This window comes from Macaca mulatta, chromosome 7, assembly GCF_049350105.2.
Source record: "Macaca mulatta isolate MMU2019108-1 chromosome 7, T2T-MMU8v2.0, whole genome shotgun sequence".
Lineage (NCBI taxonomy): Eukaryota > Metazoa > Chordata > Mammalia > Primates > Cercopithecidae > Macaca > Macaca mulatta.
This window is the reverse complement of record NC_133412.1, coordinates 124144532-124166978: the sequence shown is the minus strand read 5'-3', so window position 1 is coordinate 124166978 and position 22447 is coordinate 124144532. Positions and strand designations below refer to the sequence as shown.

At 39.6% G+C, this 22447-nt stretch overlaps 1 protein-coding gene across 2 annotated transcripts in view; it reads left to right on the top strand.

The window, feature by feature from the left end:
• The window catches only part of PYGL (glycogen phosphorylase L), a 42825-nt gene that overhangs the window by 5362 nt on the left and 15016 nt on the right, over positions 1-22447 (top strand). Inside the window, exons 2-7 of one of the 2 annotated variants that reach the window (XM_001102253.4) lie at positions 3034-3135; positions 5712-5790; positions 9059-9162; positions 16205-16336; positions 18942-19053; positions 19387-19469. In XM_001102253.4, coding sequence (XP_001102253.3) covers positions 3034-3135; positions 5712-5790; positions 9059-9162; positions 16205-16336; positions 18942-19053; positions 19387-19469 — 612 coding nt within the window. Of the gene's footprint in view, positions 1-3033; positions 3136-5711; positions 5791-8514; positions 8630-9058; positions 9163-16204; positions 16337-18941; positions 19054-19386; positions 19470-22447 lie in introns of those variants that run through there. The other variant, XM_077940994.1, reaches the window with a different exon arrangement.

Below are 22447 nucleotides of genomic sequence, written 5' to 3'. Positions count from 1 at the left end.
TATTTGTGGCTTAAAATACTATTTCCTGTGACAGCAGTCATCATGTACTAGAGCACCAGCCATTGCCTATGTCTGCCCCAGAAATGTACTTTCATCCAATCATTTGAAGGCATCTAATAGCTGGTGAGGGTTCTAGTAACAGCATTATAGACATTCAAACAGCTTGGATGAAAACGAAGATGATGTGTTCTGGAAAGCAGTGTTAGATGGCCCGTTAGGACATGGATGTTGACTATTTGTTGTGAAATTTAGAATTCAATTGTTCATAAAAGGAAAATGGGAAAGAATGAAATTTCCAAGTAGACATTTCAAATAATATTTTGTTTTAAATATTTATGTGTAACTAGTGTGTTAAATATGATAATAGGCCTTTATTATACTGAATTCTGTTCACAATTTTTTTTAATGGGTCAAATTCTGTTTTTTTCTTTTTTTACTTCTTATCTTACAGAAATGGGGCAATCCCTAAAATTTGCGGTAACTATATTTGTGCATTTACAGATTTTTGCCATTTTGTTTTGTGTCTAGTAGAGAAGCAGAGGATAAATGATATGGAGAGTAAGATATTGTAAAAGGAGACCATGAAGTTACTCACTGGTTCTATTTTATTTTTTTAATTAGTAAACTGTGCTTGTATATAAAGAAAGTTTTCAGCAGGTCTGACCGTTGTACCTCTCACCTTCAAATCTGATGGTATTTGCCTGACTTTTACCATGTCAAAAGCAAATAATGTCTAAGTCAATAGAGAAATTTCCAATTTCAATAAGAACAAACACCAGTAAACCTTAGGTATCTTCTTGTACATAAGGAATTTGCCAGTAAATAGATCTTATAGAAAAATTTGATTCTAAAATTAATTGTAGGCCGGGCGCTTGACTTTCGCCTGTAATCCCAGCACTTTGGGAGGCCGAGGCAGGCAGATTACCTGAGGTCGGGAGTTCAAGACCAGCCTGGCCAGCATGACAAAATCCCATTTCTACTAAAAATACAAAAATTAGCTGGGCATGGTGGCAGCTGCCTGTAGTCCCAGCTACTCAGGAGGCTGAGGCAGGGAGAATTGCTTGAACCTGGGAGAGAGAGGTTGCAGTGAGCCAAGATCATGCCACTGCACTCCAGCCTGGGCAACAGAGGGAGACTCTGTCTAAATAAATAAATAAATAAATAAATAAATAAAATTGTAAAATTTCTTGCAGTAATCAGTCAAGGAGGAATATTTTCTAGCCATGGGGTGTGTGGGAGTTAATCTTTGTGTTTCTTGGATGACTTGAGGTAGTCATGGCCAACCCACCTTACCAGAACCCACTGAGGTGCCCAATAAATATTTTATTAATGAATGGTGAGCTATGGCAGTCTGACTTCTGTTTGTCCAAAACCTATGCTTTATTCATGAGGCTCATGAACAGGAGGGGGAAAACACAAAACGTTGAATCTAGTTAGTTAGATGAGTTTGCTTTTTTTCTCCCTGAGGGTAAAAGATACTGAATTACTTTGCCAAAAATAGTGCTTTGTCAAAACCTGGTGTCAGTAACACTTTTATTTAGACCTTCATATATCTTTATAGGAGTGTTACCGGAAAGGAGTCACCATCCCAGACCCCAAGAGAGGGTTCTTGTATCTCACACAAGAATTTGAGGCAAATCCATAGAGTAAACTGAAAGCAAGTTTATTAAGAAAGTAAAGGGGCTAGGCACAGTGGCTCACGCCTGTAATCCCAGCACTTAGGGAGGCTGAGGTGGGCGGATCACCTGAGGTAACGAGTTCGAGACCAGCCTGACCAACAGGGAGAAACCCCCATCTCTACTAAAAATATAAAAAATTAGCCGGGCGTGGTGGCACATGCCTGTAATCCTGGCTATTTGGGAGGCTGAGGCAGGAGAATCACTTGAACCCGGGAGGCAGAGGTTGTGGTGAGCTGAGATAGTGCCATTGCACTCCAGCCTGGGTGACAAGAGTGAAACCCTGTCTCAAAAAAAAAAACAAAAATTAAGTAAAGGAATAAAGAATGCCTCTTCCTTAGGCAGGGTAGCCCTGAGGGCTGCTGATTGGCTATTTTTATGGTTATTTATTGTTTATATGCTAAACAAGGGGTGGATTAGTCATAAATTTTCTGGGAAAAGGGTGGGCAATTCCCGGAACTGAGGGTTTCTCCCCCTTTTAGATTGCGTGGGGTAACTTCCTGACGTTGCCTTGGCATTTGTAAACTGTCATGGCACTGGTAGGAGTGTTTTTTTAAGCATGCTAATGCATTATAATTAGTGTATAATGAGTAGTGAGGATAATCAGAGGTCACTATCGTTGCCATCTTGGTTTTGGTGGGTTTTGGCTGTCTTCTTTACCAAGAAAGAAGTCTTTAAGAAAGACTTTGAGGCCGAGTGCTGTGGCTCACGCCTGTAATCCCAGCACTTTGGGAGGCCAAGGTGGGCAGATCACGAGGTCAAAGATGGAGACCATCCTGGCCTTAGTAGAAATTCCATCTCTACTAAAAATACAAAAATTAGCCGGGCATGGTGGCGCATGCCTGTAGTCCCAGCTCCTCCGGAGGCTGAGGCAGGAGAATCGCTTGAACCCAGGAGGTGGACGTTGCAGTGAGCCGGTATTGGACCATTGAACTTTAGCCTGGTGACAGAGCAAGACTTTGTCTTTAAAAAAGAAAAGAAAAGATTTTGAAATATTTTTAAATATCTTAAGTCCATGCTAATTTGGAATCATTAAAAAGGAGGCAAAGAAAACCTTTTATCAGCAAGATTTTTGTGACCTGTATCTTGTGCGGACCTCCTATTTCATCCTCTGACTTAGAATATCAGACCTTCTGAGAATGCAGCCCAGTAGGTCTCAGCCTTATTTTACCCAGCTCCTATTCAAAATGGAGTCGCTTTGGCTCAAATACCTCTGACAGGAGTCTCATTTGAACCTGTGGTGACATAGTCCTGCCTATTTGTTTATTATTGGTGACCTAACACATGACCTTGTGTTTTTATGTTAAGTAAGGTTGATCTCTTAGAAGAAACATTATCTTTCTTTTCTTTATTTCAGAGGGTTTATTACCTCTCTCTGGAATTTTACATGGGCCGAACATTACAGAACACCATGATCAACCTCGGTCTGCAAAATGCCTGTGATGAAGCCATTTACCAGGTACATTGTTCCTAGATTTCTCTCATCCTGTCTCTTTAAATTTCATGTGCACTTCAGGAAACTTGGGGACATTAAACAGAAAAATAAAGTGAAATAAGAGTGAAAAATCACCTCTATAGATGTGGCTATTACAAACTTTTAGAAATATACATCACTGGTCATCTCTCATTTAAGAGGAACAACCAGAAAAAGAAGTTAGAGAACTCATTATGACTCATGAGAATTTTCTTTTGCAATCAAAGTCTTTGACAGCATTCCCCACAAATTACATTTCAGAAATTAATGTCTGAACAAGCCTTTTAAAAGTACTTGAGTCTTCTGCTATCAGAATCACAAGCTTTACTTTGGGCTTCTATCTCATTTTTAAGAAATGATCAAACTTTGTTATTCATGTATCAAGGCAATTTGTGAAAATGATCAGCTTTAAAAATTCTGTTGTCATACTTTCTCTGTTGCTTAATGAGAGGTAAAATACACTTCCTCCTTAAAGGAGGAGCTTGAAGTATTAACCCTAATGTACTAAGTTGTTTTCATGAATATATTTAACTTTTTCTTTCCTGAGCTTCAGGCACCGTCACACCCAAAACAGGTAGTCCTTAACCTTTTTAATGTGGTTGAAAGGAGAAATGTGTATTTGCAAAGACAAATTCTAAATGAGAGACTGTTCAACCTGTTCCTTTCCTTTGCCATAGGATTGTCCCCTCATGTGTCCTTCGCTCAAGAACAAACACATCTACAACCAGGTCATACCTAACCCACACGTATGTGGTTAGGTGGAGTATTTCCTGGGAAGGAACCCCTGCAGGTCCTCTCCATGTCCCTTCCCTCTCCTTCCCCTAATATCAGCTGAAAATAACATCCCTCCCTTGGAGTAGCCTATAGCCAGGCGGGGTGACGTGATCCATGTCTACTTGCTCAAAATTTGTATCATACTTTTTTTTTTTTTTTGAGACAGAGTCTCATTCTGTTACGCAGGCTGGAGTGCAGTGGCACAATCTCGGCTTCCTGCAACCTCCACCTCCCAGCCTCAGCCTCCTGAGTAGCTGGGATTACAGGCGTGCACAACCATGCCCAGCTCATTTTTGTATTTTTAGTAAAGATGGGGTTTCGCCATTTTGGCCAAGCTGGTCTCGAACTCCTGACCTCAGGTGATCCACCTGCCTTGGCCTCCCAAAATGCTGGAATTACAAGCGTGAGCCACCGTGCCGGCCTGTATCACACTGTAGACTTACATTTTTAGAATTTAAAAATGCTGAGTGTTAGCACCAGCAGTTGGCTTACATGAGGAACCTAGTAAGCTCTAATCTGCAGAGAGCAAATTTGAAAGCCCCTTTAACACTGAACAGAAGCATAACCATGGTTGAACTCGTAAGATACAGTTGTCAAGACCTATGTGAGAAAGTAACTTTTGGTATAAAGGTAGGGATCCAAATAGGTGGCTCCATGGAAACTGGGGCACAACTTCAAGCATTGGTACGTATTCCACATATGTTTTTAAATGTGCAAATTATTTTTCCATTTAAAAAAATAGCCGGTTTCATGGGTTGCCTAACTTTCAGATAAGAACCCAGTTGTTTCACAACAGACCACCTTTAGCCATGCCTGGGCTAGATTTGCATCTAGTAAGCATAGAACATGTCATTTGCCTGACCAACAATTCTTTCATTGTAAAATGAGCAATGCAGTGTGATCTCCAGGGCTGCAGAGCTCTGTCCCGAGTGCACAGTGGCGCTGTGGACTCTGCTGTGTGATCCCCAGCACTTTGGGGCAGGGAGCTGGCTGGCAATCAGTCCCATCCATGTCCAAATTCACAGATGCTGCTTGACTTCCCACAGCCTGTTATCTACCCCAGGGAAAAGTAAAGGATTTTACCCCATCCAGCTGGATTGCAGGACTGCAGTTTCCCTGCCTGCTGTCAGGCCCCAGGTCTCCGGGGCAGTGACTCAATAGCTGGTTTTGAGTTAACAACTTTTGACCCTACTGAGTAAATATGCTGTGGTCATGAAAAGATGAACTTTAGTCCATTCAGGAACATCTGACCTCAGGCCTTTTGGTCATTTTCAAAACCCCTCAGTCCAACTAATATCAGCTTGGTACTGGACTGTTTCTGAGGTTTTAACCCTACTGTACACACACAGAAAAAAAATGTTTTCAATGATAATAGCTAACATTTATTGAGGGATATCTGCCCAAGAATAGTTCCAAATGCTTTGTTTGTATAATGTTATTTAATTCACAGCAATCATCAATGAGGTAGGTACTGTTAGCCTCCACTTTTTTTAAATAGGAAAATTGAGGCATAGAGTTAGTAGCTTGCCCGGGGTCATATAGGAAGTAACAGAGTCAATAATGGACTTTTAGAGCCTACACTCTCCTCCATGCTGCAGCTGCACCGTCTCATACAGTTTGCCTCTGCAGTCAGTATCTGATGCCAGAACAACCTTCAAGGGAGCTGACGCTAGTTTAAGTACACAGCAAAACCTGAAAACCTTTACCCAGAGCTGTAGGAAATGGCTGTCCCTCTGAATGGCCTGAATTTGTATCTGCTTCCAATACTGTTTTCCCTGCATTACCAGCTTGGACTGGATATAGAAGAGTTAGAAGAAATTGAAGAAGATGCTGGACTTGGCAATGGTGGTCTTGGGAGACTTGCTGGTAAGTGACATTGTGAGTGTGTTATATTGTCTGGCCGATTGAAGACATCTAAGATGCCATGCATCACCATGCCTGGAAGAACCAGACAGGCTTCCTAGAAGAAGTGCAAGGTATGACCTGGTTGTAGATGTATTTGTTCTTGAGTTCGCACTTTGGTTTGATCAATTCTACACAAATAGTAGAGACGGGAACTTGAACAGAAGAGACACTGCTTAAAATTCAGTTAACCAGATCCTTCCTATGCACTTAAGGGTATGTTAAATGTTGACAGACTAAAAAATTTATTATGCTAGCGTCCACTTTGATCACTACCCAGTTCTGCACTCCTCCCTATAGGGGGTCCTAGGGAACAGTTTAGTATTTAGAATTCCAGACCTTTTTTTCTACATATTCATGCACATTATATACATTTGTACACACACACACACACACAAGCATAAACGTCTGGAATATATATCTTCCAGACCTTTTTTCTACATATTTACACACACACACACACACACACACACACATATATATATATTCACAGAAAACATTTAATTTTTAAGAAACATAATCACACTGTATGGCTTTAATACAATGTGATTTCTTTTTTAATTTGGAGATCTATCCAGGAAAGTACATCTAGGTCAAAAGTAGCACCTTTACTTCACTGTTATTTGTTCAAAGATTCTCAACTCACATCCTTGTGTGGCATGACCTGAGTTAAGTTGCCGTCAGAGGCATGACCCCGGTTGGTCAACCATTGTCTTGCCTTGTGCACTTGACTGCTTGATTGACTAGTGGGCAATGATACACTAATATTATTGGTATGGTTTTTAATTAATGTCCTTTTTGAGTATAGATACAATTTGAGTTCTTTGCTTTTTTCAGGGAATAATTTTTCAGCAAATATATAGGAAAGCACTAAAAATATAATACCAGCTCCATTAATTTAGAAAATACCCATCTCTATAACCTAGTACTTCTACTTGATATCTACCCTAAAGAAGAACACACGTAAGAAGACATGTGGGGAAAATAATTGTTACAGTATAGTTTATAAAAGTACTACACCGATTGTTGAAGAACAAAATTGACCTAGATATACTTTCCTAGATAGATATCCAAATTAAAAGAGAAATCAAATTGCATTAAAGCCATACAGTGTGATACCATTTATGTTTTTTAAAAATTAAATATTTTCTGTGAATGTGTGTGTGTGTGTATGTGTAAATATGTAGGAAAAATATCTGGAAGATATATATTCCAGACATATATGTGTGTGCATGGGTGTGTATATGTGTGTGTGCACATAGGTATATAATGTGAATATGTAGAATAAAAGGTCTGGAATTCTAAATACTAAACTGTTCCCTATGACCTCCTGTAGGGAGGAGTGCAGAACTGGGATAGGGATCAAAGGGGATGCTGGCATAATAAATTTTTTTGTCTGTAACTTAATATTTTTAAGAAGATGCATTAATGTATTATCTGTGAAATTTAAATTTAATAATAAAAATGTACTACCACACATGTATCAGATTGTATTCTATGAAAAATAATTATCTCCTCTCTTTTAGAAATTGTTCAAAAATCTTCTGATTTTGCATACACTCAAATTACTAGAAATCCATTTGCATCTGTTTCATTTTTTTTCATCCTTAGTACATTAGTCACAGTGTGCTTTAACATTGCCATTAATAATGTGCAAAACAAAATAAAACAATGCCTGTGGGATACTTGCCACCTTCCCGTGAAGTGAATTATCTGACAATTTAGTAGGCTTTCTATGGGGCTGCAGGAAGGCCAGCAGTGCTGATGAAATGCACATCTAAGAATAAGAACCAGCCTGCCTACCTTTTATGTGAAGCCCGAGCCCTCAGTCTTCGTTGACTAGGTTAACTCTGTGCCCGACATTCATGGCACCGCTCCTTAAGTTGACTGATAAAGTCAGAGTGAAGAGGCTGATGAAGCTGAGAATTCTCATTAGATGATCTCATCTAAGTTGGGACCCCCTCTAAGGATAATCTGATCACGACTCAGGAAAAGCTGAAGAGCCACAGCTCAAAGAGAACAGGAATGGGAGCAGAGCCAGGCCGTATGTGAGCATAGGGACTGGCAATGTTAGAAAAACTTGAAAGCCTAGACCATTTGTGTTTGTGGATCTCTGTTTTAAGGGCTGTACCACCAACCTCATTCAGTCCCTTTCTGTTTGATCTACAGCTTTCAATATTCTTGTCAGTTTTAATTCCTACTGTACACTTCCTCATTCTCTGTACATTTCTCAGCTTAAATTCCTGGGAGGGACAATCTGATTAGTGTAACGCCTTAGTTCTCACCCAACCACAAGACAGATCCTTACCCAGCCTGTTGGTTCACTGTTCTGGATCAGATGCCCTGTCATCAAATAACAGAAAATCCAGCAAAAATGGTTCAGTCAACAAGGACATGTGTTATCACATAACAAGAACTCCAGAGGTTAGGCCATGCCAAGACTGGTTTGTTCAGCAGCAGGAGTACGGCAGGACTCCACATCTCTGGTCCTTTTGTCTTTCCCCTCATGGAAAAAAGATAATGGCAGCAGGGAAAATATTTCCCAGAATTCTATACCCAACAGACTTTCTAGCACCTCTCATCTGATTGAATGTCGTTGTATGCTCATGGAGAAGGAAATACAATTGCTATGATTGGCTTAGTAGATTAGAACAATCGAGCAAGATTCACTTCCTGGTTCAGCCTCCCTGAAGCATATGATCACCTAATATCTGAACAACAGTAGAATTCCATGAGCCCGGAAGAAACAGAGCTGGCCACAGAATATCTTGTCAGTCAGGTGCTGGAAGGGAATGGGACATATGTAAGTTATACTCTCCTGGGACTGTCTTTTCCAATGGGGTGAGTCTTAGGGGAGGATAGAGAGAGCTTCCCTTAGAAAAGGCAGTGTGGGAACAATAATCGACATTATCTCGTGCAGGCTGGCTTCCTTATCTGTTCTCAAACAAAATGTACACAGTGGTTATTTCTAGATGGTGAGGTTATAGATGACATTTTCTTCTTTATACATTTTTTACATTTTCTAACTTTTGTATGGTATTAATTTTATAATTAGAAATGAGTTATTTTTAAAAAAATCAATACCCATTGTGCAGTAGTATCTCTGCTTTAGAATACAAATGTGGTTCTTCATATAGCAATGTTTTGTGGCTACCATGTGTTTTAGGGAAAGACTGGAAATTTTGACTCAGCTTAGTGACTCTATCTTTTGCCTGTGCTCTGTTGAATGTAGCCTGCTTCTTGGATTCCATGGCAACCCTGGGACTTGCAGCCTATGGATATGGCATTCGGTATGAATACGGGATTTTCAATCAGAAGATCCGAGATGGATGGCAGGTGTGTGAGCTATCTTTTTAAATTTTGTTATTAAGGTACTTCTCTTTCATGGTGTTCTGGATGATTTATAATATATGGACCTTTAACATAGAGCTGTACTAATTTCTCTGGCATTTGGTTGGTATCAGTGAGTTCTATCTATCCATCTTCCCGCTTCAGGATGTAAGTTTCCCAAGAACAGAGAACCTTCCAGTATCACTCATCACCAGATCCATGGCACCGAGTGCAGTGGCTGACTCACAGGGTGCTCTGAAATATTTATCACTGACTGCCTGAATGTGGACCACTAAAATGTGTGAACTTATGGAGGGCACATCTTTGACTCATGATCTCAGCCAAGAACCCTTGATGGTAGGAAGCACGATGCCATTTTGTAGGTGACAACACTGAGTGTCTGAGGAAGTAAAGTTACTCAGATCACACTGCTGGCAGATACATGTCCATATCCCCAGATTCCCAGGACCACATTCAGTATTCTCTTCTACACTCAGAGTCTTGCCTTCCTTAACATGCCAAGGTTACAAGATACAAGCCAAGTGTCCTGATTTTTTTATAAGATGAAATCAGACAGTGTTGTTAACTGTTATAGCAAATAAATCTGGCACGCATTTAAGATGTATAATTACATTGCTCCATAGAAATTTGTACAAATCTATCCAAATGACACTACTTTTACTTTATATAAGAAAACCAGATTGTTAGGTACTTTTTTTTTTTTAATCTCTAGTAATTGTTTGAGTCTACAATTGCCCTAGTGTGGACAGTTTTTGCTGATACTAAGTGTAATTTAGGCTTTCTCTCTCCCTATTTTTGTCTCATATATACACCATTGACAGAAATATATATCTTCAGTTTCCAAAAACCCTGAGCTCTCTGAGCCTTTCCCACACTTATGAGATGAGTCCAACAAGAGAACGCTCAGGGACTGGATGCAGAGACCTAGGCTGATGCTAGGAGAAAGGAAGATGGCCCAATGAGGATGAGTTTAGTGTCACCACTGCCCTCTTTCCCTCCCTCAGTATTTGGATTCTTTGTGAGCCAAGGAAGGGAAAAACTAAAAAATTTGGTTTGATGAGAGAATATGCCAAGGAAAAAGGCTCAGGAGAATACTGGGGATAGAGTAGAAGACAAACTTCCACATTTTGCTAAGGACCATTGCTGTTTATCTTTAGCTACCCGCAAACAAATAAAAGCTGAGAGGCAGCATCTTATAGAAGAGAAGCCTGGGTCCCAATTTCTCATTTGAGACCTAATATCAACTTAGAAGACCTGATTACTTTTATAAGGTATGCTGCCTCAATTAGGTTACCAAACTTCCCTGAACCTCAGTTTTCTCAATGACAAAATGGAGATACAAACTCTACAGAATTATTATAAAAACATGTAAAATATCTGGCACACAATAAAATGCTAATATTAGTAAGCACACAATAAAATGCTAATTTTGCCTAAGAAAAGGAGGACACTTTAATAAATTGTGGTATTCTATAATAAAATATTAGTGAAGCCATTCATATTATAGTTTTGATTAATTTTAACAAAATAGGAAATCATTTGTGTTAGCTATAAGTAGAGGATATAGAGTTGTAAGGGTGATATAACCTCAGCTATCCAGAAGAGGCCAGAAAGATAAAGGAAAAGTGCTAGAAAAAAATACATCAAAGCTTCAACAGAAGTTATCTCTGGAAGACGGGCAACTTCTACTGTCTTCTATGTACTCTTCTACATATCCATTTTCCGTAAGAAATATATGTACTATCTTCTATTTACTCTTCTACATGTTTTATATTCTATAAGTAATGTGTATTTTGTAATCATTAAAAGTTATAAAAATGAAATAAGTTGTTCCTCTCCCCAATGGAGTAACCTAGAGTTCCATGCTGAGAGCCTAGTTTAGCAGGCATTTCCAGGACAACCAAAACTTTGACACAATCTAACCAAACAACACATGGTATCTAATTTTAGCCTTTGAAAAGGATACTGTGTGCTACTCACTATACTCCAGAATCTCCAAGGATCTCATTTCTTATCTCTTAACTACTGTCAGATGGAAGATTTAAAAGAAGCTCAGGAAAGAAATCTCAATATTTTTTTGTCTCAGGTATATTTTCCCCTTACATTTTATGAAGGACCACTATTATCACACCTACCTTTGCTCTTTTTAAATGATCTTTATTCCAGGAAACTATCTTTCTCTCCTATCAGACCAAGAAAGCGTGTATTCCAGTGTTCTTTAAAAAGAAAAATAAAGAAAGACCAAATAGGTTTTGCTCATTCAAAATATTGCAAAGCTGGCCAGGTGCAGTGGCTCACGCCTATAATCCCAACATTTTGGGAGGCCGAGGTGGGTGGATCATTTGAAGTCAGGAGTTCAAGACCAGCCTGGTCAACATGGTGAAACTCCCGTCTCTACTAAAAATACAAAAATTAGCCATGAGATAGTGGCGCACGCCTGTAATCCCAGCTACTTGGGGGCTGAGGCAGGAGAATCGCTTGAGCCTGGGAGGCGGAGGTTGCAGTGAGCTGAGATAGTGCCACTGCACTCCTGTCTGGGCGAGTGAGTGAGACCCTGTCTCAAAAAAATAAACAAATAAAATAACATAAAATAAAATCCAAAGCTAATCTTATCAACCATCATTTCTTCTTTCATTATGACTTGAAATTGAATCAGGAGAGTATGTGATTTTACTTAGCACCTCCATTGTTTACTGGAATGGGATTTTAACTGTCAAACATAAAATATATCATACCATAAAAAAGAAATTATTTCCATAAAAAACAAAAAGCATCTGTCAAGAAAGCAGCAGGCCTCTTCAGAGTACAGTCATGCCCCCACTCATACGTAACACTGTTCTTACAAAGGCAGATTTGAAGAAGACTAATGAAAATTCCACATGCTGGGAAGATTTTTAAAGGTTGATGGGCTTTTAATTTTTGAGTCTCTTCAAAGAAGATTTGCAGTCGTAGAGTGTTCATCATGAACCCCCTGAGGAAAATAATTGTATTGCTAAAATTCTATATTTACCATCTACTCTCATGGGGAGTGCAGTAATAGTCCTCTATGAAAATTGCTGGCCCTGAGGAGGAAGTGGGGAGAAAGACGATTGTAACAACCTCACAGAAGTTTCACAATCACACCAAAGCCCTAGGTGGAAAGGCGCTCACAGTATGTATCTCGGAGCTGGATCCAGGTGGCTTCTGCAGCCCTTCTCTTGCCTCTTAGAACCCACACCTAGTTCGTGATAGCCAGTCATGCACGATTCACGTTACTCAGCAAAGCTTCTAATTATCATTGTGGAATTCTTGGTGTGCCACAGAAACATTTATCAGCTATTTATAACATCAGAAAGCCAAGTTCATGGGCTTTCCTGATGTCTGTTCGCTGGTTCTTTGTGGACTCTATATCCCACAGGTGAAGAGCATTTCTTAGAATTCGGTCAACAGAGTCTCCTGGGCTGACCTCTCCATCCCTGCTGGCTGGGACAGGTTCCATTGAGTCATTCCTCTAAAAAAATGCCTAGTCCATCTGCCACCTGCACCCAGGTTGGCTCTTTTACTCCACAGATCCGCACTTGCTTTCTTCAGCCCTGTGCAGCCTCTGCGATGAAACAGCTCTGACAGCTCACTTGGATGTAGATGAAAGTTCTCCCATCTTGGCCCCCCACCTCTACCCCTTCATATGATTAGCATGTTAGTGCATTTTGGGGATCACTGGCTACATGGAAACCTAAATTTACAGATCAATTTGTCAATTCATTGGAAGAAAGCAAGGTAGAGAGAAGGTTTATCACCATATGGCAGCTTCTGTGGATTTAGTGGAGGCAGCAAGGGATAGTTCTCTCCTTCTCCTCAGATCTCCTCAGATCAACTTATTGTTATGAAACATTTGTTTCTCAATCTACCTTATATACAAATCTTATAAAATTGATATAATTATTCACCGATTCTTTACTGAATCAGTGAGAGATTCACAATAAAGAACAGCAAGAAAATAAAGTCTCCAAGTTGTTAGCCCCATAAAGCTAAAACCAATCATTATTTGGCAGGAAAAAAATTCAACCAATATTTGATGGCATTAAGAATGTCATGTGGCCGGGCGCAGTGTCTCACGCCTGTAATCCCAGCACTTTGGGAGGCCGAGGCAGGCGGATCACTTGAGGTCAGGAGTTCAAGATCAGCCTGGCCAACATGGTGAAACCCCATCTCTACTAAAAATACAAAAATTAGCTGTGTGTGGTGGTGGGCACCTGTAATCCCAGCTACTTGGGAGGATGAGGCAGGAGAATCACTTGAATCTGGGAGGCAGAGGTTGCAGCGAGCCAAGATTGTGCCACTGGACTCCAGCCTGGGTGACAGAGCAAAACTGTGTCTCAAAAAAATAAAAATAAAAATAAAAAGAGTAAATGCAACCTCTGACTTCCACAGGAGTCAAGGAGTGAACCCACAGGAGGAAGTTCAGAGCCCATCCTCTCTTATCTGAGCACTTCAGGCTTCTTGGGAGCAGGACAGTATATGATCCTGCTGCATTTCTCAGCAAAAAAAAAAAAAATGTCGTCAGTTCTCCCACGGTCATGAGTTTTCAGAGGAAAACTGTTTCTGCCTCATCGTCCTCCTATTTCATATAATGCTTTCAGATGGGTTTTACAACAGCCCCGTGTGCTGAAACAAGGTTCTTTCCTGTTACAGGAAGCAGTGTTCACATTGCTCAGTATTTTAAAACCCAAAATTGGCCCTTGCCTAAGTGCAGAACAAAGTATTTTGTAAGTCAGGGTGTTTTGATTCTTTGTTGATGTTATCATTTTACTTATTATAGCGTTTCTAGTTATGAAGCTGTGCTAATGGACTTTTTTTTTTTTTTTTTTTTTTGAGATGGAATCTCGCTCTGTAGCCCAGGCTGGAGTGCGGTGGCACAATCTCTGCTCACTGCAACCTCTGCCTCCCGGGTTCAAGTGATTCTCCTGCCTCAGCCTCCTGAGTAGCTAGGATTACAGGTGCCTGCCACCATGTCCAGCTAATTTTTGAATTTTTAGTAGAGACAGGGTTTCACCATGTTGGCCAGGCTGGTCTCAAACTCTTGACCTCATGATGCGCCCACCTTGGCCTCCCAAAGTGCTGCGATTACAGGAGTTGCCACCACACCTGGCCAAGTTAATGGACTCTTTAACAAGCTTCTTGTCAATTGGCAAACCTCAATTGTTTCTTTATTAAAATTTTAAGAAGATGTGACTTTCTGATGAGCTCAGGTCTCTCTCCAGCCTTCCCTAGGCTTCATCTTGCATCTGATACCTCCTCCTTCCTCCAGTGGCTAACTCCTAGCTCTCCTAACTAAAGATGTTGTTGCTATGAGTCCCATTTCCATTCATCATGACGCTGGTAGTTAATATTAGTGGGAAGCTTACCAGCTTTCTTGATAAAAAGTCATTATCAAAGTTTGAATAAGTGAACGTGTATTCATTTGTCTAGCTGTTGACAATAATCTTTAGTGTTTATTTTTGTCTCTTCACACTGTTCCTGAAACAGGCATTACACTCATGTTTAGGTGATCATGAGATGTCCAACATTGTGTTTAATTCTTAAGCAATATCTTTTAAAACTACAGCTGAGTTTTCTAAGAGGTGGATATGAGGAATCAAATAGGTAAAATAACCATCTTGGAGATGATCTCATTGACAAAGCTGCTTTTTTTTTACCCCCTTCTGGCCAGAACACAATTCCATTTTTTAACGTATAGTCATGCACCACATAACGACATTTCAGTCAACAATAGAGCACATATGCAATGGTGGTCCCGTAAGATGGTAATGGAGCTGTCTCCTACAGGTGTACCATTTCTTATGTCTTATACTGAATTTTTACTGTACCATTTCTATGTTTGGATGTGTTTAGATACACAAACACTTACCATCGTGTTACCATTGCCTACAGTATTCAGTACAGTAACGTGCTGTATAGGTTTGTAGTCTAGGAGCAGGAGGCCATACCATATAGCTCAGGTGTGTAGTAGGCAACACCATCTGCGTTTGTATAAGTGCACTCTGTGATGTTTGCACAATGACAACATTGCCTAACAACACATTTTTCAGAATGTATCCCTGTCGTTAAGCAATCCACAACTGTATGTGTAATATTTTAAAGGTTAATAATTTACTTTAAAAATACATCCCCCTCCAATGTGTTTGGTGGTGGTGGTGTTCTTATTTTGATGTGTTTGTTTGTTTGTTGCAAATGAAAATGTATTTGATATCCAGGATATCCTAAATAGAAACCATAGTTTAAAATTGTATATAAGAAATATTTTGTTATACATTGACATAAATACCTAGGAAAATATTGAAATTGTCAATAAAATAAGTTCATTACTTCTTAGAATATGTTATTTTCAAAATAAACTATAATCTATAGTTCATTATCAAATCAAAATTACATAAGGATTAATATAAGCAAAGACTACGTAATGCAATAATGTTCTGTACCTGTATCAATAAGCTTGATTAAAAGAGTGTTCTGTAAGTAGCATTTTCTAACTGATTCTGTATATTCGAGCCACAAGAATCTTGACTGAACCCATTGTGTAGGACTCGACAGGCCCAGGTGTCCAATGGTAAACATCCCCGGAAGGCCTCTGTCTTTAGCTGAAGCTGGACAATTGGATTCACAGATGTTCAGACACAGGCTGTGGAACACAGAGACCTAAGCGCAGATCTTATCTCTGTCATTTACTGTTTGACCTTGAGATCTTATCTGTACCGTTTACTGTTTGACCTTGAGCAGTTACAATTCCTCATCTTTAAAAGAGGAATCATAGTTCCCTCCTATATGGTTGATATAATGTGAGGATTAAATGCAGTCATACATATAAAATATTTAGAGCTGTATTAACAAGTATTATTATTGTTAATTGTAGGCTGTAAAACAATTATAAAAGAGTACTCAGTATTCATAAGTTGTTTCAGTTAAAGATGTTTTAAACTTAATATAATTGAAGGGCTAGGTTCACATTTCCTCACAAATAAATTCTAAGCAATACTGTATCCTTTTGCAGGTAGAAGAAGCAGATGATTGGCTCAGATATGGAAACCCTTGGGAGAAGTCCCGCCCAGAATTCATGCTGCCTGTGCACTTCTATGGAAAAGTAGAACACACCAATACTGGGACCAAGTGGATTGACACTCAGGTATTCAGAGTGCTCGCATAGCCAGCATTTTGTATAGTATTTAGTTCAGCAGATAATACATTGACTATGTAGCATACAGTGTGATATTGAGTATAGGGCATGTTGTGTATTGAGTAATAGAATATGTTTTTGTAAATAAATCTGCTACTTCTCTTAGTGCAACCCACTCATTTTTGAGACAAGGGAGCTGAGACCAAGAGAGGAGTGACTTTTACAAGGGTCATTTTGCAATCAACTTTGTCAGAAAATCATTGTTTGTTTGTTTGTTTTTTGTTTTTTGGTGGTTTTTTTTTTTGGCACCAGAAAACTGTCAGTTCTATAGTAACCAGCGTGCTTACCTCTTTGGTTTTATATTAAGGTGTTGATAGCAAAATTGAATAATTTTAAATGTCATTCCTGGCTGGGCGCAGTGGATCACACCTGTAATCCCAGCACTTCGGGAGGCCGAGGCGGGCAGGTCACCTGAGGTCAGGAGTTCAAGACCAGCCTGGCCAACATGGTGAAACCCTATCTCTACTAAAAATACAAAAATTAGCCAGGCGTGGTGGCCTATGCCTGTAGTCCCAGCTACTTGGGAGGCTGAGGCAGGAGAATCGCTTGAACCCAGGAGGCGGAGGTTGCAGTGAGCCAAGATCATGTCACTGCACTCCAGCCTGGGTGACAAAATGAGACTCCATCTCAAAAAAATAAAATAAAATAAAATAAAATAAAAATAAAAGTATGCAGTTTACACAATCAATCCTGGAAGCATTTTATTTACACTGTGGGTCCCACTGCTGAGCTAACGTGTATTTACAAAGCACCTCTAGATATTTTCATAAAGTATCGAGAAATTCAATTAGAGAGAGTGTGTGTTTCTGGGCCCACAGAGGCAAGGTTAGGGGGCAGAGGTAATATAAGTGAGCTGGCCCAAGTCATGCAACTTAGCTTCATAGATTGAAGTAATCACATGAATTAATCCCAAACTGGTACCCAGTGAGCTCAGAGCATGAGGCCACATGTGCTCTGTGCATGCATGGGATGGCTTCCAATAAAGTCAAATGACACAGTCATGTGTCAGTTTAGGTCCTCTAGGAAACAGACACCAGAGAGAAGAAGTGCAAGTGACATACTGGGGGGAAGGCTATGAAAGATAAAGAGGAGACGGAGCAGGACGAGGAAGTCTTCAGACTGTGACACGGGTGTGCCACCTGTGAAAAGTGAAGTGCAAAGAAAGAGGATTCTCATGGAGAGCCTCAGACCACAGTGCCACTCTGAGCAAGTGGCCAGGCTGATGGAGCCTGAGACTAAAGATTGCCCATTTAGTGTCCCAGCCACATGGAGCATCCCAGAGAGCACAGCCTTGGTGTGAGCTCTGAGGGAGCAAGTTCTCTTTGAGGTTCTCTGAAAGAAGATCTAAGCTGTGCACTTCCTGGGCTGCCTTAATTATGCTTCAAGGGTCAGAAGGGTCAAACTCTTGTTTGAACCGAGACTCAATCTCAGCCTGCAAATGACTTTCCCTGATTGATTACAACTTGCTTTAAAAGTCCAGAGACTTTATATATTAATGAAAGATATTTAAATGGGGGTAATTTATTACTTTGAGGTCACGGTGATCATGAAAGCATGACTGAATATATGTGATTGATATGGACTAGAATGCTTCATTCATTCACAATTTGGCAGACCAAATTAAAGAGATGCGTGTTTAGGTTTCAATGCTGCCATGACTGTGACCTTGGACAAGTCACTTCTCTCTCAGCTTCAGCTCCCTCATGTCCAAAATAAGTGGGTTGCACTAAATAAGATCCAGCATCCTCCAGTTCAATTATTCTGTCATTCTCCTTCCTTCGAGCTTGACTCTGATGAGGCAGGGAATAAAAATGAATCATTTCTCACATGAATTTTCGATGCACTGTGAAACATACTTCATCTTCCTCTTCTCTATTTCGGTGACTGTCACAAAGATCAAGCTAGATTTTCCAAAACTTACCTCTTAGACTCAACTCAGCTAATTATCAGTTGATTTGGCAGATCACTATAGGAATCACTAAAATAACTCCTTATGCAACTTTAAAAATCTAGCACAGCATTTTAAATATTATATGAGATGTTATAGCTTCATAAATTTCCTATTCCATTGATTTTCATCATATTTGAAATCAGATCACTGAAAAACCTATGCAAAATGTATTCTAAGTGCTATTTTTTGGTGGGTACAGATTCACATTGTCACTTTGTTTGCATATCATATTTTATTATTATTAGAGCAATGGCTTGATATGAAACATGAAAGATAAACTTTTTTGAATACCAATACCATATCATTCCATTCCACTGCATTTATATCAGGGCAAGGACACATGGAGAGTCAACATAGAAACATTATAAAGGACCGTCAGTGTGTATAGTTCCAGTCACTAGATTGTACCAGGTGGGGGAGGAACCACATGTTCCTCTAATACCCTTTACAGCCCTGGGACCCTCTTCTCCATTTAGGCCTCACACAATTTGAGTTGGTGATGGAGCCAGGAATAGAATTCCATTGCAGTCTCTCAGCCCCATGTTCAACCTATGTCATCACACTTGGGAAACAATGAGCAGCTGTTTCTGTTTAATCCTACAGGTGGTCCTGGCTCTGCCATATGACACCCCGGTGCCCGGCTACATGAACAACACTGTCAACACCATGCGCCTCTGGTCTGCTCGGGCACCAAATGACTTTAACCTCAGAGACTGTGAGTACAGCACAGATCTTGGTTTCTTTATGCGTGTGCTTAATCTTTTTGATTGCTAGTTAGAACCAAATTGAGCTTGAAACAAACAAACAAAAAAGCCTTGAGTTTCTGATCTGAATTTCAGTGACTAAGCAGGTGTTGTATGGAGGAAGTAGGGAGGGCATTTTTCAAGCAATTCTCATGTGAAGTCCAGCATGATGGTGTGTTGAAATCCTTTGGGATTTTTAGGAATTTTAGGAATCCCACATGACACACAGCACAGAGCCAGTGAGATCAAGAGGTTTCCAACAATGGCTGGTTTCTCTATTTATTGTTTCTCTAACTTTCCCCTAGTTAATGTTGGAGACTACATTCAGGCTGTGCTGGACCGAAACCTGGCCGAGAACATCTCCCGGGTCCTCTATCCCAATGACAATGTGAGTGATCAAGGTTGCTTTCTTAGTGGCAACAGGAGCAGCTTATTTCACAAGAGCCTGTTCAGTAACTTATAAAACACATTTAATATCGATGTTTTTCCATGTGCAGAAGAAGCTCCATATTTCTTCCTGAATTGTCTAGATTTCCCCTCCCAACCAAGTAAGGAAAGCAAATCTGTATAGTTCATGAAATCAGAATTTATATTTTGCCCTTGATTAGTGACCCTATCACTAACGGGGAAGTTCTAGAGATGTATTTTGAAACAAAACCTGGATATAAGAGATGAAGTAAATCACTGGTGAAGCACTACTTCCTTTCCAGATAGAAAGTTTATCTGCAAAGTCAGAAGACAGTGAAGATTTCCTGCCTCGCCTCTTCTCTCACTGACTAGGCCCTTTCTGGTCCTCTGCCCTGATGCTGGATGGAGTCAGATACCCTGGGGTAGTCCCATGAACAAACACCTGTTTCTCCTGCCACTGACTTGTATCTTTTTCTTTTGTATCTTTTTCTTGTCGTCAATTCAATTATTCTAATTTTATTATAAATATAGCTTGGTTAAGAAAAAACACTTGGGGCTGGGTGCAATGGCTCATGCCTGTAATCCCAGCACTTTGGGAGACTGAGGCGGGCAGATCATTTGAGGTCAGAAGTTCAAGACCAGCCTGACCAACATGCAGGAAAATCGCTTGAGCCTAGGAGACAGAGATTGTAGTGAGCCAAGACTGCACCACTGCACTCCAGCCTGGGTGACAGAGTGAAACTCCGTTTCAACACACACACACACACACACACACACAACTTGGAACTGGATCTCAGGTAACTGCTATTGATTCTTAGTTGTTTTAAATATACGTAACTCTAAACTTCTCTATGGGTAAAATCCTTTTCATGAAGCTGTAATGATTTTTTTAAAGTTTTCTCAGAAGCAATAAAATTAGCACTCTGCTTTACAAAGATGGCAGAAAACAAGGATCTTGGGGGGACTAGGACATGAATAGTCCTTAATACCAGATGTCCACCTGCTGTTAAATCATAATCCCTCAGAAAGGAAGATGATTACATGGATTTTGCTGAAGCATTTTTAGGAACCTAATGGTATATGTTATTATTCCTTTGTGGAAAACATTGTGGCCTCAGTACATTTCAGAGAAATCTCTAACCCAAAAGCAAAAAGTTATTCTATGTCAGGGTCAAAGTAAGAATTCTTCCAAGTCTGGGACCATACTGCCAACCTAAACCCAGGCTGCAGGGGCTTGAAATTCATCTTCCTGTCTTCAGTAAGGACCAAAGCTAATTTTACTGGGAAATAATCATCTGCAGTAACTGACAATATATACGAAGTTAGCACGGGGCAAAAAGTTGACTAGATTTGTTGGGTAAAAGGGAGCTCTCAGGATCATGTTTTTGTTTGTTTGTTTTTAAGAGTGAGCTGATAAATCCTTTTGTATTGTAATTACAATAACAAATTCATTCTTCTCAACTTGGCCATAGCCCTAGTCCAAACATTAGTTTCTCTTCCAGGAAGCCTGCACCTTTCTTCACTCTGCAGCTTTGAGATATCTGTTCCCTGCTTAAAACTCTTGAAAGACTTTGGATCACCTATAAGAGAAGGACAGAATCTTAGTCATGTTACCTAAGTTCTTCATTGATGTGGTTACCAGTCCCCTGATGCATCTTCCATGATTTTGCCCCAACAATAGGCCCCAGCTGTGCAGGACTATTGACCCTGTTCCTTCCCACCTCCATGCCTTGCACGGCATCCATTGCTTGCAGGGAATATTCTGACCCTGTGTGTCAATTCTGACACATTCCTACTCATCTTTTAGGGCTTAGGTTAAGAATTACCTGATCACCCAGGTTCTCAAAATACTGTATATTTAGCTTAAGTTAATTTTTTTAAAAAAATCATCACATTGTATTTATAGCCTTGTTTATACCCCCCCTTTGCCTACTAATTTGAACTTCTTCAAGTCAAGGACTGTGCATAATTAATCATTTTATTTCTAGGACCTTAAAACTTTCCTGGCTCAATAAATGTTACAGTTTATTAGAGGTGGATTCCATAGTGCTATTTATTATGTTTTAGAATAATGACTTCATAACTTTTACAATGATACATGTCATTAGAAAAAATATACGAGTAACATAAAAAGTACCAAGAATAAAATAAAAGCTGGTTCCTAATTCTACCACCTATAAATTTCCGTTGGTACAGGTTGAGTATGCCTTATCCAAAATGCTTGGGACCAGTAGTGTTTCAGAATTCAGATGTTTTCAGATTTTGGAATATTTGCATATATAATGAGATATCTTGAGGATGAGACCCAAGGATAAACACAAAATCCATTTATGTTTCATATACACATTATACACATTATGCACACAGTCTGAAGCAATTTTGTACAATATTTTTAGTAATTTTGTGCATGAAACAAAGTTTTGACTCTGTGTTGATTATGAACTGTCACATGAGGTCAGGGGTAGAATTTTCCACTTGGCTGTGTCACATGAGTACTCAAAAAGTTTCAGATTTTGGATTTCCAGATTAGAGATGCTCAACCTGTACTATCAATCCAGACAGTTTTCTATTAATGACTTTTAATTTTTAATCCAGACTTCTAATTTTTATCAAAGTTGTATATACACATAATTGATTTTCTGGGTACTTACTTCCATATTTCTGAATAACATGCAGTTATTGCTACTTGTTGATTTTTTTTCTTTTTTACAATTGTTTGTTGACTCCCCACCATTGAAGATGAGAATCTAGCTCACATCCTCACATGTACTCCCACCCTCACCACATGAACACATACTTCCCATCCCCAATTCTCTCAACATGCTTGCATCATAATTTCCACTAACTCCTTAATCAGCATTTACATTATTATGACTATGTAATGCTACAGACAGCTGATCTGTGCATATGTATGTCCTCATATAATGATTACTTTTCCTTTTCTTAAAATGTTTAACT